The sequence below is a fragment of the Apus apus genome, chromosome 1, assembly GCF_020740795.1.
Source record: "Apus apus isolate bApuApu2 chromosome 1, bApuApu2.pri.cur, whole genome shotgun sequence".
Lineage (NCBI taxonomy): Eukaryota > Metazoa > Chordata > Aves > Apodiformes > Apodidae > Apus > Apus apus.
Window position 1 is genome coordinate 43093527 of NC_067282.1, and position 16348 is coordinate 43109874.

Here is a 16348-nt window from a genome sequence, read left to right on the forward strand (position 1 = left end):
GGGGAAGATGCATGAAAATGTGGCTGTGATGCAGACATGCAAATAAAATCAGGGCAACAGGTAGTATGTGATGGGATGCTTCTGTAGGTTTACAAGGTCTTGAGAAAATCTGATTGTATAGGTTCATGTTATTCTTACAGGATCTAGCAAAATGGAAGGATCGCAGAAAGAGCTTCACTTCTGAATTGCAAAAGAAAAAGGAGGAGAGAGAGGAAATAGAAAGGAGAGCCTCTGAGGTGTCTGAAAGGAGTACCAAGTCACTGAAAGAAATGCAGCAGGAGAGGTAATGACCCTAATGGGAGTGTTATGTTGAAGAACTTAAATCTGAGCATTTTTTGTTCCCTTGAATTCTTAAGCAGATTTACTGGCAAGTTGCAAGTGATTCAACAGAGACTTCAACAATTTTAGTTGCCAAATTATAGTGTAGAAATCCAGGCAATTAAAGGGCAGAATATGGTCTGTTAATGCATTGTTTTCACAGCATGTTAAAACATTTTTTCTCTATAAATGATGTTTTACTCTGCTAGTCATAAATAAATGTATTGAAAAGTCAGTAATTGCATCCACTTAAAAAAGGTTGAAACAATGGTATTGAACTGGATAATTGCCTTTTTTATTCTTGGATCAGCTTAACTATTTCTTTCTCCACCAATGCATTTGCTATTCTCTAAGCCACTGTGAATAAATACAGCCAGAATTTTAATGTACATCACAGGGCTGTAAACTTGTACTTGAGTTCCCCTCTATCCCCAATTGTTCCTCTGGGTATTTACAGAACAGGATTCTCTCCAAAGAGTAAAAAGTGTAAACTGAGTAGCACAGTACTGTTCTTACTGGTGGCAGTATTTTATTTATTTTACATGAATATGTGACTGAGATGAAGTGAATATGCATGTGGTTTGCATTCATAGAAGAAATCTAAATGTCTTAAAGCAGAATGGGTTTAGCTTCTATATTTTTTTACTCATTTGTGAGGAAAAAAATTGTCTCTTGAATAAAAAAAATACAGGTGTTAATTGTACTGAATGTCCAGTATCACCAGAATCTTAAAAATGATGTAGTAAAGATTATTTCTGTGGTAGTTGTTCCTTTGTGACAAATTAATTAATAGCAGAAAAAAAAATAATCTGAACATCAAGGATACTATCTAATTTTGTTATCTAAAGCAGAGACATCAGCAGAGCTATACAGTTCAGGCAGTGTTATAGAGCTACCTTCTTCCTATTCTTTCCTCATTTTTGAGGATATGTAACTTGAATAGCTATATCATTTACTTGGCAATGAGATTTCTGTCATGGTGCCAACGTGATAATGTGACAGTAGTATTCCCGAATGTTATGGAAGTGTTGAAATGGGGAGGAAGGGGAAGGAGGTAAATCTAAAAATATATTAAAATACTACTATTTAAAAATTATGCCATTCATTTTCATTTACTGGGGATGTGTGTCTTGGTTTATGCTCTGCCTGGAACATTCAGTAGCCATAAGACTTAAGGCCCACCTGTTTGTCAGGTCCCTTCATCTGGTATTTTGACGCGCTCTGTCCCCACAGGGAGAACAGAGATCAAGATTCCTACGGGCAGCGGAAACATGAATTCAGGTGGACCTATTCAGTGAGCGACGATGTGTTCAGTGAAGAAAAAGCCCCTTCCACACGGTCAGCAGCAAAAGATTACCCTATGGAAGAAGATACCTCCTACATCACAAAGGACAGCAAAAGCACATCTGCCTCACAGCCGCGCAAGGAGAACCTGCCGGAGAGCCTGGCCACTCGGGAAGCTCCCGCTCCACCAAAGAGCCTGACAGAGGAGCAGAGCTCGGCTGTTTTGTCTACCCGCTACTCAGTGAATGCTCAAACTGGGTCAGCTCAGGTTTCAGCTTCTCTCCCGAGAAGTTACCAGAAAACTGATACCTCTAGGCTAACATCTGTGGTTACACCAAGACCTTTCGGTGTCCACTCAAGAGGAATCTCATCACTTCCACGGTCGTTCACGGTAAAATTCCACTTTGCTCTCGAAGACTGTAAATGTTGGGGTCTTGGATAATGGGGGAAACAGTAGAGTTTTAATGTTCGTTGTCTTTAAAAATACATTCTGCTGTTTGAGGGCTGTGCTAATGAAGCAGGCGATTCTGTTGTGGCTTTAGATGTTTACTTCTGTTTCTCCACTTACAGGCACTCCTGAAATAAGGCTGATACATATATTTAGTAGAATAATCTTTTTATTATTTTTAGAAACTCTCCTTAGTGTTCCTTATCAAAAAACCTGCATTAATCGGATGTAATTATCTGAGGCTAAGTTAACATAATTAAGTGCTGCAGACAAATTTTCAGATGACATAGATTTCCTCTGCTCTGCTGACTTTCTGAGATCGAAATGTTACTCTGGCCTAAAATTTGCCCACTCAGTAAAGCACTGAAATGCAGAATTTTCTTCCTCTCTCCCTAATTAATCTGCAGATTTTCATACCTTTCTCCTAAATCCCTGTTTATCTCAATTTAAAACGTTGTAAGAATGCAAATCATTCTAAGCAGATGATTTAAAAATTTTTATCTTAAAAAGTCTGGACTATTTGTTCTGCAAAACACTTCAAGTGGAAAAAATATCTTGCTCTTCTTTAAAGTGAGTAACTAGCAATTGGTACAGTAACCAGAATTTGCATTAAAGTTTTTTGTTAAATATGTATATTTCTGAAAGATGGGGGATTTTTTTTTTGAAAAACAAATATTTACCAAACTGTCATTTTTTTTCCTAGATGGATGATACCCAGAAATACAATGGAGAATCTGAAAAAGCTAAAAGAACTCATACTTTGTTCACTAGCAGTTCGTTTTCACACCCAGACTCCGCACACCCTCTCTCCGCTGGTACATTCAGAAGCAGAGGTGAGGAGGAGGAAGAAGAAGGTGTTCAGTTAACACCTTCTCCTAGTTTGGCATTACCTGTAAAATCCCAAGAGCAAGATGCTGGAATCAGTATTCTTAAACCAGAGTATTGCTCTCCTCCTGATTCTCTTTCACTTACATCTTCTGCAGAAAATGTGAGTCTGCCAGAGCCTGAGGATTCAAAATCCCTGGTAAGTGTGGAAATAATTTGATTACTTCATGTAACTGAATGCTACAGCAGAGTAAAAAAAAAAATATAAATATATATATATATATGTGTGTGTGTGTGTATCTAGTGCAAGTATTTATGGTAGTGAGAAAGCAGCTCAGAGAACTGCTATTTCTTTCAATTTAATTCAGGTGAAAAAGAGTGTTTGGAAAGAAAATAATTTTATCTTTTTCCTGCATTTTCCCCCTATCCTTTATATGTCCTGAGCTTAATTTTTACTGCTTATCCTAATTCAAAGCAGTGATTCTAAATATTCAGTGTGATGCTTGCAAAGTTTTTGTTTTTCCCTAAATTAACCCATTGTGCACACCATTAGGTATGTCAGTTAGAGGAATGATTTAAGCTGCTGTAGCATTCATTTGCACTTTCTGGTGGTGGAAAATAAAGAATCAGTTTTTCAAAGGTTAGCCCTAAACATTAGTATCATACCATCCTTTTTTTTTTCTGTTGTGTCCTGAGCCCACCCCCCTTTTTGAAAAATATTTCCTTGAAATTAATCTAATTTATGGTCATAGTAGCAAATTTTAAAGCAAAATGCCATCTCCTTGAGTCCATGCTTATCCAGGAGTTTGTAGTTTCATATGTATCTTCAAGTATTGTTTCCTCCAATTGATTGCATGTTTTACATTTTAAAAATTACCTACAATAACTTTAATTGTTGATACCTTTCTATAATACCCGATTATGTCGTTCATATGACAGATTAGAGATGAACTCTTTGCATACCTGATGCTGCTATATAAGTTAATTGTGCCACTTCCTTGGGTGAGGATCATAAGTCCTTGGATGCTGATTTATGAGATCACTTCCCACATCAGCTTTTTATAAATTCAGTCACTTTGAATCATTCTGCTTCCTAATCACTTGAGGAAAAGGCACTAATTTCAGTATAATACTCCTGATACCCCTTGGCTGTTGCAATTAAATTATCATAATTCTTTGAAACTGTGATTGTTGTGTAAGGAAAGAGACCATGATCATTTCTCTGTGTGTTGTAGCAAAAACAAGAAGAGGAATTGCTGTTCTAATCGGTCAAAACAGAAATTAAATATGGGTTCTTTATATAATTTTGTGAGCCCAACGAGAAAAAAAATTGTATGTCCTTTTTTTTTTTTCTCTCCTTAGTCACAGGATTATAAATTGTCCTTCCTGCAAATTAGTAATGTGTTTTTTTTAATAGCAATTTTTTAAAAAATTATTTTAAAAAAATCTTATGTTGTGCCTCAAACAAGCTATAACTTCAGGAATTCAATTTAAATTTGGCATGTTTGCAAATCATTGCCAGAGTTGAGAGACTGTTATAGCTCACTAGTCACCAGGGCAGTAACACCAGGTTTGTGGAGTGATTTGGAGATGACCTGTCCAAGTGATGGTGTTCAGTGTATAAAATCCCATTAATCCTCTGACAAGAGGTAGGTTTGAACAATTGCTGTCCTGGGACAGTGGTAATAAAACCAGTAATTTCTAGGAACACAGTCAAATTCAAAAGCTTTGTATGTGCTCTAGCCTAATGTGGTAACCTGTCTATTGTACATTAACTTGTACTGTTCCTCACCTAAGGACTTGGGTCGAATAGAAGAAAAGTCTTTTTCTGTAGGGGAACATTTGCAAGGTAGTATCTGTGTTTTGAAGACAGGCCTTAATTCCTACCCAGGGCTGGTACTGGGAGTGTTTTCCTGGGAACATTCTTGTAACATGAGGTGGAACTGCAGGATGTGTCCTTGCCATGTTGTTGTCTTCTGCAGCCAGTGCTTGGGTACTGCTAAAGCCTCCACTGGCTGACTACATCTGCTCATGCAGTGCTCCCTGCAGCTGCCTGTTGCAGCCTACCAACGCAGGAGCTTTGGGGAACTGGGTTAGATACTTAGTCTTCTAAATATTTTAAATTAGGGAAAATGAGTATCACCCTTCAGGAAAGCTGGTTTGCTAGGCAACTAAAATGTAGGTGTACATTTAGTGCTTGTGTGTGGGTCTGCTCCATGCTCATCTTGCTGGAATGTGCTTGACAGAAAAAATGTAAAATAGGGTATTTTTCCTTTTCTAACAATGCCAGATCCATGATAACTAAGTGAATAGCATGCATTTGGTTATTTAAATTGTCTTTAAATGAGTTCAAATTAAAATGTTAATGTATGCAATACATGTTCATAATATATTGTGGAATTGAAAGCAGGTGTTCCAAAATGCTTTCTCAATCAAATATTTCTGTAGTTTAAAATGGTAATGTTGGGTTTTCATTTAGATTTTTAAAGCATCTTGAATGTCCACCAGAGTGGAAGAATTTGCTTCTCTCTAATTCTGGGGTTAGTTTTATTATCAAAGACCTCCTTTACAAAATCCATATCAAAGGTGTAGCAGTATTTTACACAAAATTTGAAAAATTATTGTTCACCCAAGGAAACCTAGTTGTAACATTGAGCCTAAAGGAACTGCTGATGCCTACTGTGGGGCAGACAAGAAAAAAATAAGTAGAATTACTGTTACCTCTCTGTTTTGCATCCCTATTTGACTGATGCTCTGTCAGGAGGCAGTGCATTTCAGAAATTCATAAAACCATCCATGAAGACCCATTTAAGGTTTTAATTTCCTCAAGTTTCTACATTTGATTGCATTATGTCAAGAATAGTTTAAAGTAAGATAAATGCACAGCTAAATATATGTGTAGAGAAAATAGAAATGTAAACTGAAAACAAAACTGCTTGAATTAAAACTAAATTAGTTACTTGACTGACTTCAGTGCTGTTTCCTTTGTCTGTGATGCTAATAATAGATGATTAAAGTGCACCTTGTGAGCAGCCTCACTTATTTAGAGGATAAACTTTCCCTCATTTGGATTCCTGTGATACCAGATACTGTAGTGTCATGTTTTCTTTTTCAGGAGCAGTACAGTGAAATGAGAATCAGTATAAACCAGAGACCTGGCCACAGTCGCAGTTTTGGGTTTACAACAAATTGGAGTTCTTCAGGGGCCATTGTACAGACAGTTGAAGAAGGTAAATGTGTATTAACTGTAGAAATCTTTGTTACTATGTTTGGTTTGTAGAGGCTTCTAAAATACGGCATTTACTGTTAAGCATGTTGCAAATATTTTTTAGAAAATCAGGTAGGGAACTGAAAAATCAATATTTAGTTTACTAATGTATTTCTGTGAATCCTCATCTCTTGAAACAGGTTGAATTCAGAAATGCTAAAAAGCATTTTCCTAATCAAGGACATTTCCATAACCGTTGAAAAGATGTACACGATCACTTAAACATCCACCAGGTTCCTTATAGAACAGTACTAAGTGGCACATACAGATTTTTAAGATCCAGAATTTTCCTTTCAGCTAATTTCAAAACATTTCACTTTGTTTGCTTTTTAAACACACAGAGAGGAAAACTAGAGTCAGTATTTTCATTTCAATTTTACCTTCCTTAATCATGTTGAATTTTGGGGACAGTTTATATTTTTAAGCAGTTACAACTTGTAAATTGATTTCCAGCATAGTTTTTTCAGGTGTGTTAACAATGAGAAATAGCAAACATTTTTGTCTTGAAAAGAAACCTACATAAAGTCTATTTCCAAGCTTTAGTGGTCTTCTGCAGAGAACAAGTTGTTTTCTTAATTGAAAAAAAAAAACCACAACAAAGCACAACGCACCAAAACACACCAAAAACCCAAGTAAATCACGTGTAATACTTGTTTGCTGAACGGAGATGTTTCCCATTGCCAGTAACACTTGAAGACTATTTAATTGTGCCCTTCCAGCTAACACAAGATCATCCTGAGAAAGGAGAAATAGCTGGGAACTTCTAATTTAGTTAATCCTTAATTATGCTTTCCAGAGAGGAAAAAAACCCCAAACATTAAACAGCACTTGCTGAGCAGCTTTGATTTTTATTTTTTTTTAAATTTATTTTTCTTTTAAATTTCAAAATAATTTTTGGACTTCACTATAGCTGGGTACTTCTTATAATTAGATTGTAAATGTTAATGCTCGCTTTGCGTGAAGAATAACTTTCCGTTTACTTTTCCTGCTGTTAATCTTCTGGATAATTTTGTTACTGGGAGGCTGAGAACTGGCATTTTGTGCTGCCACCTGCGAAAGAGAAACCCGAGGGTAGTGAATGTTCCTGCTTCTCATTCACAAAGGTCCACGTGGGCTCTGTTCCCAGCTCTGTAGACGAGGAGGAGAAGCTGCAGGCCTTGTGGCTGTTGTCATGTTACGCTTTAATACCATTCTCCCAAGGAAGGGTGCAGAGTACAAAGACTGAACAGAGAAAGAACTTCATCTTGGTATTCTCACTCTGTGTTTAACATATTTCTTTTCAACAACTGTGAAAAGTTTTTAGCTAGGCATGTTCAGTTTCCTGTTTTTAAGGATAAGTGATAGGATAATTCAGATTGGAAGGGACCTTGGAAGATCACCTAGGGCAAACCCCTGCTCAAGAAAGCACCAAGACTGAATTCAGACCAGGTTGCCTAGGGCCTTACCCTGGTGTTTTTGAAAGCCTCCAAGGATGGAAACTGTACCTCTGAGCAATGCATAATTATCCCCTCAGAGAGAATGTTTCCTGTACATCCAGTGAGACTTCCTTAGTTTTGAACCATGGTGCTGTGTTCTCCTGCCTTGAATTCCAATAAAGAGCAGGATTTCCCTTCTCACTGACCTTTCTTTGGATTTGGGATTGGAAGGACTACTGTTAGATCCCCCTGCAGCTTCTCTCCTCCAAGCTGAACAAGCCCATGTCCCTCAGCCTAACCTCATGGGGAAGTTCTCCAGCCCCAACCATTCCAGTGATTTCCTGTGAAATTTGCCCCAGTTTATTAATGTATCCCTTATAGTGGGACACAAAATCCAGATGGATCTATTGTTGTGGATATGGTGGAGCAAGTGCTGAGTGAACGAGATAGTCACTTCCATCGATCTACTGGTTACACTGGTGTTCATACAGCTCCACCACTGCCAGGGTCCTCCCCAGCCCTGCTCTCTGACGCATCAGCCACCAGTCTGTACCATCACTGGGGTTAGTCCATCCCAGGAGCGGGGCTCTGCATTCATCCTTGTTGAGTGTCAGGTTCCAGCTCTGAACAGTAGCCCTGCCCTTCAGTGTACCAGCCACCCTCTCCCTTTTGGCATGGTTTGCAAACTTGATGAGGGTGTGTTTTGCCACCTCCTTCTGGTTATGGATGAACATATTAGAGAGGACTGGTACCAGGATATATCCCTGGGAAGCTCCACTTTTAACCAGTCTCCGGTATGACCCAATAACCACTACCCATTGACACTGACAGCCCAACCAGTTTTTCACCCATCTGATCATTCTGCCCAGTAGACAATACTGTCCCAACTTTGATACCAGGATACGGAAGATGACATCAAAAGCCTTATTAAAGACAAGGTGGATGCCATCTACCACTCTCCCATCATCTACAAATTTAGTAATTTCATCATCGAAAACAACCAGGTTGATTAGTGTGACTTAGGCTTGACAAATCTATACTGACTGTTCCCAGTCACCTTCTCCTTTGTGAGTCCAGAAGTAGCTTCCAGGAAGACTATTTCTGATGGTCTTGACATACTTGTCATCCTAACTAACTGTATGTTTTTCTTCAGGTGATAGCCTGCATTATTTTTTTTATTACTTATAAATTATTCTATATTCTACATATGCTTTTCTTTCAAACAGTTGTTAATAAAACTACTTGGCAAGCAAAATTAACTTATAAGTGTTCTCAAAAAAGCTTAATGAGAGTTAAGCTTACGACACATGGTTAAAGTGAGGCCCATTTACTATATATAAAAAAATGTTTATTTTGTCAGGAATTTTCAACCTTTATTCTAAAAATTAGGTAAACGGCCTTGAAGTCATCTATTCTAGACATTTTTTCTGTCTGCTTCCCCCCTGCCATATGATCTTTATTGTTTCAGTCTTTTCCCTTTCACCCACTCTATTTGCAATCATTTTTTGAGACAGTGTTTATGTAGGAGTGCACATCTGCAATCAACTTCTTGCAGGCGAGTAGAGCAAAGTAAATTTGACCCCCTTCCTTCAAGGTTTAATTTTTTGTTTGACTCTGAGCTGGTATTTGTCTGTTGTAATATCAACAGATGGAGATGGGTTAGAGATAACTAAATCCACATGGAAAAGTGAAGTTGATTTGCTTTGTTTTCACTGGGGGTAGTAAGAAAGAAAAATCTTTTTTTACCTTCAGGAAAATTGATTAAAAGCAGTAATACCTGTTTCGTGTAATGTAAACTAAATCCCCTATATAGAGAATATATATAGGTATAAGGAAATTGAGTAAATACTATAGTCTTGGAGGAATCGGACAGAGAAAGGCAATTGGCACCATACAACATTTTGGCACCTGAATTGCCAGCTGGTCTCTGTAGACTTCTCTGGAGGTGAATCAGAGCAGAAGCCCAGTATGGGTACCCTGGTTTGCAGTCTTGAAGAAGCCCTTTTGTTCACAGACTGTAGAGACAGAGGAAGAAGAGCAGCTGACAGTTACATGCCAAAAATTGATCAGTGTAAATTGTCCTGGCTGTGATAGGTCTACATGTGTATTCTAGAGAGTGCTGCTATTCATTCAGATCTGTATAGTCTAGATGTGTTTTTCTGGCAATAGTACAGGAAGAACTATACAATCTTAAATTTCCTTTCTTTCCTAAAACCTGATTTGGTGACCCACATTTTCCCTCATGCACATAAAGCTGAGGTACTGTTCTCTCCTCTAAACTGGGTCTCATGCCAGTCAAATATATGACTAAAATGGACACACAACCTGTTTTGGTTCCTAGGGCTCTTTCTGTCACAACACAAAACAGGGAAATCATCATTTCTGGTGACTTTCCTGGAGCCTAAAGCAGTTGCTGTACCATGACTGTAAAGCGCAGTTTACATATAGTCAAATTATATGGTGCTAAAAGATCTTAGATTTTGATATCTGACACTATGCCAAATATGATATAATGTTGTTGAAAATGGTAATTTCAGTGGTAGCATCTTCAATAGTATCCTCAATAGTACCTTCCATTATAGTATTACTTAAAAGTAATTGGTGTGTTTTGAAAATGTTACTGGCAACTGCTCATAGTCTTTTTGTCCATACTTGAAGAAGAATACAGAAAAATAGAATATGAAGCTATACTCTTCTAATATAGTGGTTAGTGTTGTTTTTTAATGAACTATGAAGGATCACTGTTTCATGCAGTATTAGGAAACATCACATTTCTTCATTTTTTAACTTCCTGGGGTGCCAGGAATATTGAAAGTTATTTGAATCCTTAGTGAATGCTCCAGAGTTACAGCAGCATTTTACTAATGGGTCAGAATGAAGTATACAGTGTGTAAGTTCTTCTGTTATGTTTGTCCACATTTGTTTCTGGTAATGTAATATAGCATTGTTCTTGGTGTATTTTAAACAAGTTGTGTGGATTTCACTACTTATTTTGGAAAGCACTTCCATTGTGTAATTCCATTTATTTATTTTTTTTTATTAACATGAGGATTGATTGTGCAATCTTCAACTATGCTTTCATTTTGCTTTTCCATTTTCTATTCTTCTAAGGGGATGATGGTTAATTGAAGAACTATTCAGATGCAAATAATAAAATCTTATTTAGGGTAGTCTCAGTTGCTCAGCTCATTCATTTTCTAAATTAAATAGGAAAAACTTTCTTAACTGGTCTGTACATTCTCTGCGCTGTGGCTAGTGAAATCACCTGCCAGTGTTTAGCAGTAGATGAAAAAGAGTATAAAGTGCAACCTGTCTTGCAAAATATCAGTAGAATTCAAAGTCCAAATTGCAATAAAATTCACTCTTAATTGACAAAAGAAGTAGAATCCAGAGAGGTCTAACAGGACAGCACCCAGCAGTATCTTGGGTCTAATTACTAGTCAATTCAGAGCTAAGAAGATATTTTTGTAAAGCAATAATGCAGCCTGTTCTTGTCAGTAGATGTAGAAACCTAGAAAATGTAAACAAGAATATGAGGAAGCCTGCTTCTGCTGGAATGGATAAAGAACCAGAAAATGTAAATAAACCTAGAAAATGTAAATAAGAATATGAGGAAGCCAGCTTCTACTGGAATTAACAAAGTGTAGGCCCTTGTTTTGGTTTTGGTTTGTTTGTGGTTGTTTGTTGTTGTGTTTGTTTGTTTGTTTGTTTCTCACATTTAGAAGAATTATCCAAACATGGGCTGAATTTCAGCTACTTATAGGCTACAGACAATGTGATGCTGCCTCTCTATCACTGTCCCAGATTATAAAGGTGAGGTAGTGAAGGCAGAAGTGGGCCCAGAGGCTGTTTATTAAAAGGGCTGGCTTTGAATGTGAGCTCTTCCAAGTCCAAAAGACTTATGTCTGTTTTCACTTTCTTAAGTTTCAAATTGAAACACTACTTGGGTATAAACTGGGTTTAATGACTTTATAGTCACAGTGCAGTAGATTTTTCAGAGATTTTTCTACATCTCCACCAGTAAGCATTACTTTAGGGGATAAAAATAATCATTCAGCCACAGCTGGGGTAAAAAATATTTGTGAATGGAGGCATAATTGTATTTTACTTCTCTTTTCTATAGGTGGCCCTGCAGCACTTTGTCAGCTGCGTGTAGGTGATGAGATCATTGCTATCAACGGCACAAAGGTTTCACATATGGACTATAGTCAGTGGGAGGAAGCCATCAGCAGAGCACTAGAAACTGGAAACCTGGTCATGGATGTCAGACGATATGGAAAGAATGGTGAGTTGTTTCGTTGGGCAGATACAGTGTGCTCTGTAAGGCAAATAAGCTTTGTCTCTGCTGTACCTGACAGCTGAGAGTCCTTATTACCCTTACAGTAGTCATATGTATCTAAGCTAAGTAGTTTGCTGGCATGTCTGTTGCATTTTAACACATCCTGGCTTTTTTTAACTACTCGTGCATTAGAAATGTCTTGACAAGCAAGTCTACAAAGCATTGAACTACTGACCTCTCTTGTGCTCTGGCCTGTTTCTGAGAGGATGCACAGGTAAAAAAATGTGCAGCCACCACACAAGGGAATATAACATTTATTTTCCTGCCACACTACAAAAACAAAGAGAGGCTGATTTTTAGAGGATAGTAGTTTCTAGGGCTTCTCTCGCTCAATCAGCAGCTCCCTTTCTTCAGGGAAGGAGGATCTTGTACTACTCAGTCTGGCTAGTGAGGGTTTTCATCCTGGCTAAAGGCCTTTTAGCATCTCAAGAGTTGCCATGGGTTTAATCAGGATGCCCTTTCAAAGTCCAAAAATGATATTTTTCAGAACAGGAAGTGTGAACAAGGACTTCTTTCCAAGTATAAATACAAAACATTCTTTTGATGTGGAGCTAGACAGAATAGTTACCTAACAAAGTGTGGAAAAAAATGGTGGGGTGAGGAAGAGACAAGAAACAAATCACAACTTCTACAGGCCCTACCACAAATGAAGAGTGAGCTTAGTAGATAAAAACTCACTGATTATTATATTTTATGTAGTGGGAGGGGAGAAATTATGAATTATGAGAGAAGATTGACATTTGCCTGCACCTCATCAGTTTTGCTAGTTTATTTTAGACTGACTTATTTTTTTCCTCTCTGTGCTTCCTGATGAGCACGGACATGAAAATGACACTTCCCTGGATAGTGTATGAGTCAAATTGTACCTTGTGTGAGTAAAGTTGAAGAATTTTCTCAATCCTTACTAATGCTAATGAAATAGTTTCCAATGAATACTAACTGCTTTGAAATGTTGAGCTGCTATAGTGCATATTAGCAAAACATCCTGGTAACCTTTTACCTAGCTTGTAACTAACACTTGCATTTTTGGGGAAGGCGGTCTGCTCATCAAAGCCCATTTACTGTCCTCACAAATTCTACCTGATTTGTGTCTCTCCCTCTTCTGTTACGTGATATTTTTGTGTTATTTTACTGTGTTTTCACTATCTCTTGTTCTGTTCTTCAACATTACTGTCTACATTAATTTCTTGATCCTCCACATACCAAAAAGATTGGGGCAAAGACCAGCCTTCCCTGCCACATGTAAGGCATAAAATCCTCAATCTCACCAGTATGGCTACCAACATTATAGGTACATCTGAAAATAAATGGATTGATGCAACATCTGGAGAACGTGTTTCAAATGTTTCTACCATATCAACAAAAAGAGAATTCTCCAGCAGCCTTCAAAGTTCGGTGAGTTTTTTTTTTTTAAGCAGTCATGGGATTTGAGGGAAGGAAGAAAATAAAAATATAAGGTCTTGATACGAGGAGGATGGAGAAAAGACCTTGGAAATCTTTTTTTTACTTGTATTGCTTAAAGAACATGTAGGATACTGAGAAGCTATGTATATATTAAGGTAAATAAGTTTTAAAGACTTGCTGCTGTCCATTCTTGGAAGGACAAGTGATAAGTATTAAAATCTCTGCAGACTAGGTTTTAAATAAAATATATAGACTGTTTTTTAAAAAGACTTTTACCTCCATTATTAACATACATGAAAGCTGCAGCCCCAAAGGACAAGCATATACATGCTTTCAAATTGCAAATAATGCCCTGCCTGCCAAGGAGCTGACACAGGATGATCTCGGCTCTTGCAAGCTGATGTTTTTTATTTCAGCTGGCAGTTCACAGCTGGTTATTGATCCCTTCAAATGTCTGCAGCCATTTAATCAAATTAAACACTCAGAAGTTTTAGATAGTTTTGTATCTTTCTGTGGAAGATGTTATGAAGTGGTTCATGATACACAGTTCCTGTTAGGGTAGATGTGTAATTGGATAATTTCCACAAATTTAATGAACCTAAGCCCTTTTTTATTTTATTTTTTTTTTAATTTACTTTTTTGTTTCCCAGGATACAGAAACAAAATTGATAAATGGAATGCAAGGAGATCTTGGCTCTAATGAACAAAGAGGTAAGCCACAGTTGCTTTTCATCTGCTAATTGTATGGGTTTGCAACAAGCACAGACACTAAACCTGTAATCATCGCAAGCTTTATACAGCGGGTGGAGTGAGACCTTAATGAACTGAAAGCTAGACAGGTATCACAGAGATCTGGTTGCATCCAGACTGGGTGTAGTTTGTTTCCACGACGTGCTAGGCAGTTTAAGAACTGGCAGAAAAGAAGTGACAAAACCCCGCGTCTCTGCATTAGTTGGTTGTAAATTTGCTGTGTGGTAGGGGTGAAAGAGAAGGAGAATTTATTGGAATTGCTACTTGTGTTGTGTGGAGAGTGAGTCAATAGGAGTATCTATTTATTTCCCTGCCCAGGAGGAGTATTCAGCTACTCTCTTCCCCTCTGCCTTCCCTGCCCCGCCCCCTCTCTGGTGTTTCAGTAGTGAGGTTTTTGGGTAGTGGTTGTTTTACTATCATTATTTTATTTTTCTTCCTGGAGAGTGATATTGATGATTCTGGTATGAATAATAATGACTCACAATGCTATGAACATTTATAGCCTTGCTTGATGACTGTGAGAGAAAGCGGGTGTGTATACTTCGTAATGGAACAATAATCCTTAAATGGGAACTTTGTGTTTCATTTTATCTTGAATGCTTGTGGCAATTTATAAAAGAGCTCCCCTAGGATATCAGTTGCCCTTTGGAGATGCCTTTCTGATGACCTTAAATAGTGATTAGGCACCTAAATCCAATTTGGCATCTCAGTCAAGGAGGCTTAAATTAGACAGGGAGGATCTGAGTCCAAGTTTGACACTTGTACTGCTGTTGTAGTTGGACATTGTTAGTGATAAAATGTAATACTAATCAGTATATGATATAACCTACTAAAAACTGTATTTGTTATTATGAAAGACTAGATTTCCTTTGTGATTCAGGGGCTTTTTATTTTTCTGAAGTTATGTTTCTATAGTTTGGAGGACTAACAGAAGTTTCTTATCCAGGGATGATAGTAATTTTATTTAAAAACAATAAATAAATAAGCACCTCATTGACTTGCTTGTATTCTTTGTATTTTTCAAATAGCATCTGAACCTATTTCTTTGAAAAACTTAAAAAGACGGTCACAATTTTTTGAACAAGGTAAACCAAAGAGCTAACATTTCATGTACTTCCATGAAATTGTTCCTGCTGCACACTCTTCCTAACAAGTCTGGTGCTGGGTGCTCTACCTCTTCAGCATTGTTTGTGGCAATGATGACAAAGCGACATAATTAATTTCCCTTCTTTCCCCAGGGTCATCAGGTTATTCTTACAATTCATGGGTCTACCTTTGTGGTAATGGGACTTTGCGTGTTCTCTTACATCTATAGCTGTTAAAATCTCTTCTGTGTTGTTCATACTTTTTTGTTCACTGGGTAGGAGTAAGAAGCATAGCATTCTCTGTTCAGGTTTGCTACTACCTACAAAACAAGAATAACTCTGAGTATTCCAACAGAAGATTAGTACAGATCTCAAAGAGCTGTTAATAAAAAACTTGACTCTGGATTTGAGTTTATTTGAGTTGCAGCTCTGTGCTTTCATCTAAATTGGTGAGAAATGGCAGCTGCTGGCTTTCCACTGTGTGGTGATGTCGCAAGATCCTAAGAAGACCTATATAAATTTTGAATTGAATATACTAGCTTTTAAAGGCAAAAAATGAGGCGCTCAATTTTGGTTTTGTAGGTTGCTTTTTGGTGTTTTGCATGTCACAACTCACATACTTCCACTAATGTTGTATGTCTAGTGCTGTCTTCAGACTATGAATGCCTTGCTGTTTTGCTGTAGCTTGAAGGAGTGAAATTCTGGCCCACTGGAAGTCCAGTGTGAATATTGCCAGTTATTTTAGTGGAGCCAGGACTTTGCCTTCAGTGGTGATGGCGTCCATTTTTGCCAGAAGTGATACGTGAAGTGGCACAGCATAAATCTGTGCTTGTGGTTCTGTTTGCTTTTAAATGCTTCTGCTACATATTGTTCCTGCAATATGGTGGTATTCTGTTATTGTTTGGTTGTTTTTTTCTTTTTTTCTTTCATTCTTTTTTCTTTTTTTTTTTTCTTTTTTTTTTTTTGGGGGGGGGGGATGTTAAAGGCTGGCTTTATTGTAACCATTTTATTAGCAATAATTGAAGTATTTCACTTGTGCTTGAGAGGGAGAAGAAGGGCAGATTTCTAGAGTGTGTGCTCAGTACAGTTTCATTCATTTTAAACTTTTGACACTTTAGCATTACAATAATATGAGAGATTCTTCTTCCTAAACCTGTACAGGCCAGCATAAGCTTACAAGGGTGAAAGAAAAGGGGAGCAAAGAGAGGTGCT

The 16348-nt window shown here is 37.5% G+C and overlaps 1 protein-coding gene across 11 annotated transcripts in view; it reads left to right on the plus strand.

Annotated features, from left to right (window-relative positions):
- Nucleotides 1–16348, plus strand: part of LMO7 (LIM domain 7) — a 75645-nt gene that overhangs the window by 39127 nt on the left and 20170 nt on the right. For 5 of the 11 annotated variants that reach the window (XM_051615467.1, XM_051615535.1, XM_051615546.1 and 2 more), the window contains 9 exons: nucleotides 141–283; nucleotides 1552–1993; nucleotides 2754–3074; nucleotides 5991–6105; nucleotides 11682–11843; nucleotides 13108–13292; nucleotides 13952–14012; nucleotides 15080–15136; nucleotides 15290–15331. In XM_051615467.1, coding sequence (XP_051471427.1) covers nucleotides 141–283; nucleotides 1552–1993; nucleotides 2754–3074; nucleotides 5991–6105; nucleotides 11682–11843; nucleotides 13108–13292; nucleotides 13952–14012; nucleotides 15080–15136; nucleotides 15290–15331 — 1528 coding nt within the window. The remainder of the gene's footprint in view (nucleotides 1–140; nucleotides 284–1551; nucleotides 1994–2753; nucleotides 3075–5990; nucleotides 6106–11681; nucleotides 11844–13107; nucleotides 13293–13951; nucleotides 14013–15079; nucleotides 15137–15289; nucleotides 15332–16348) is intronic. The other 6 variants (XM_051615517.1, XM_051615490.1, XM_051615482.1 and 3 more) reach the window with 6 other exon arrangements.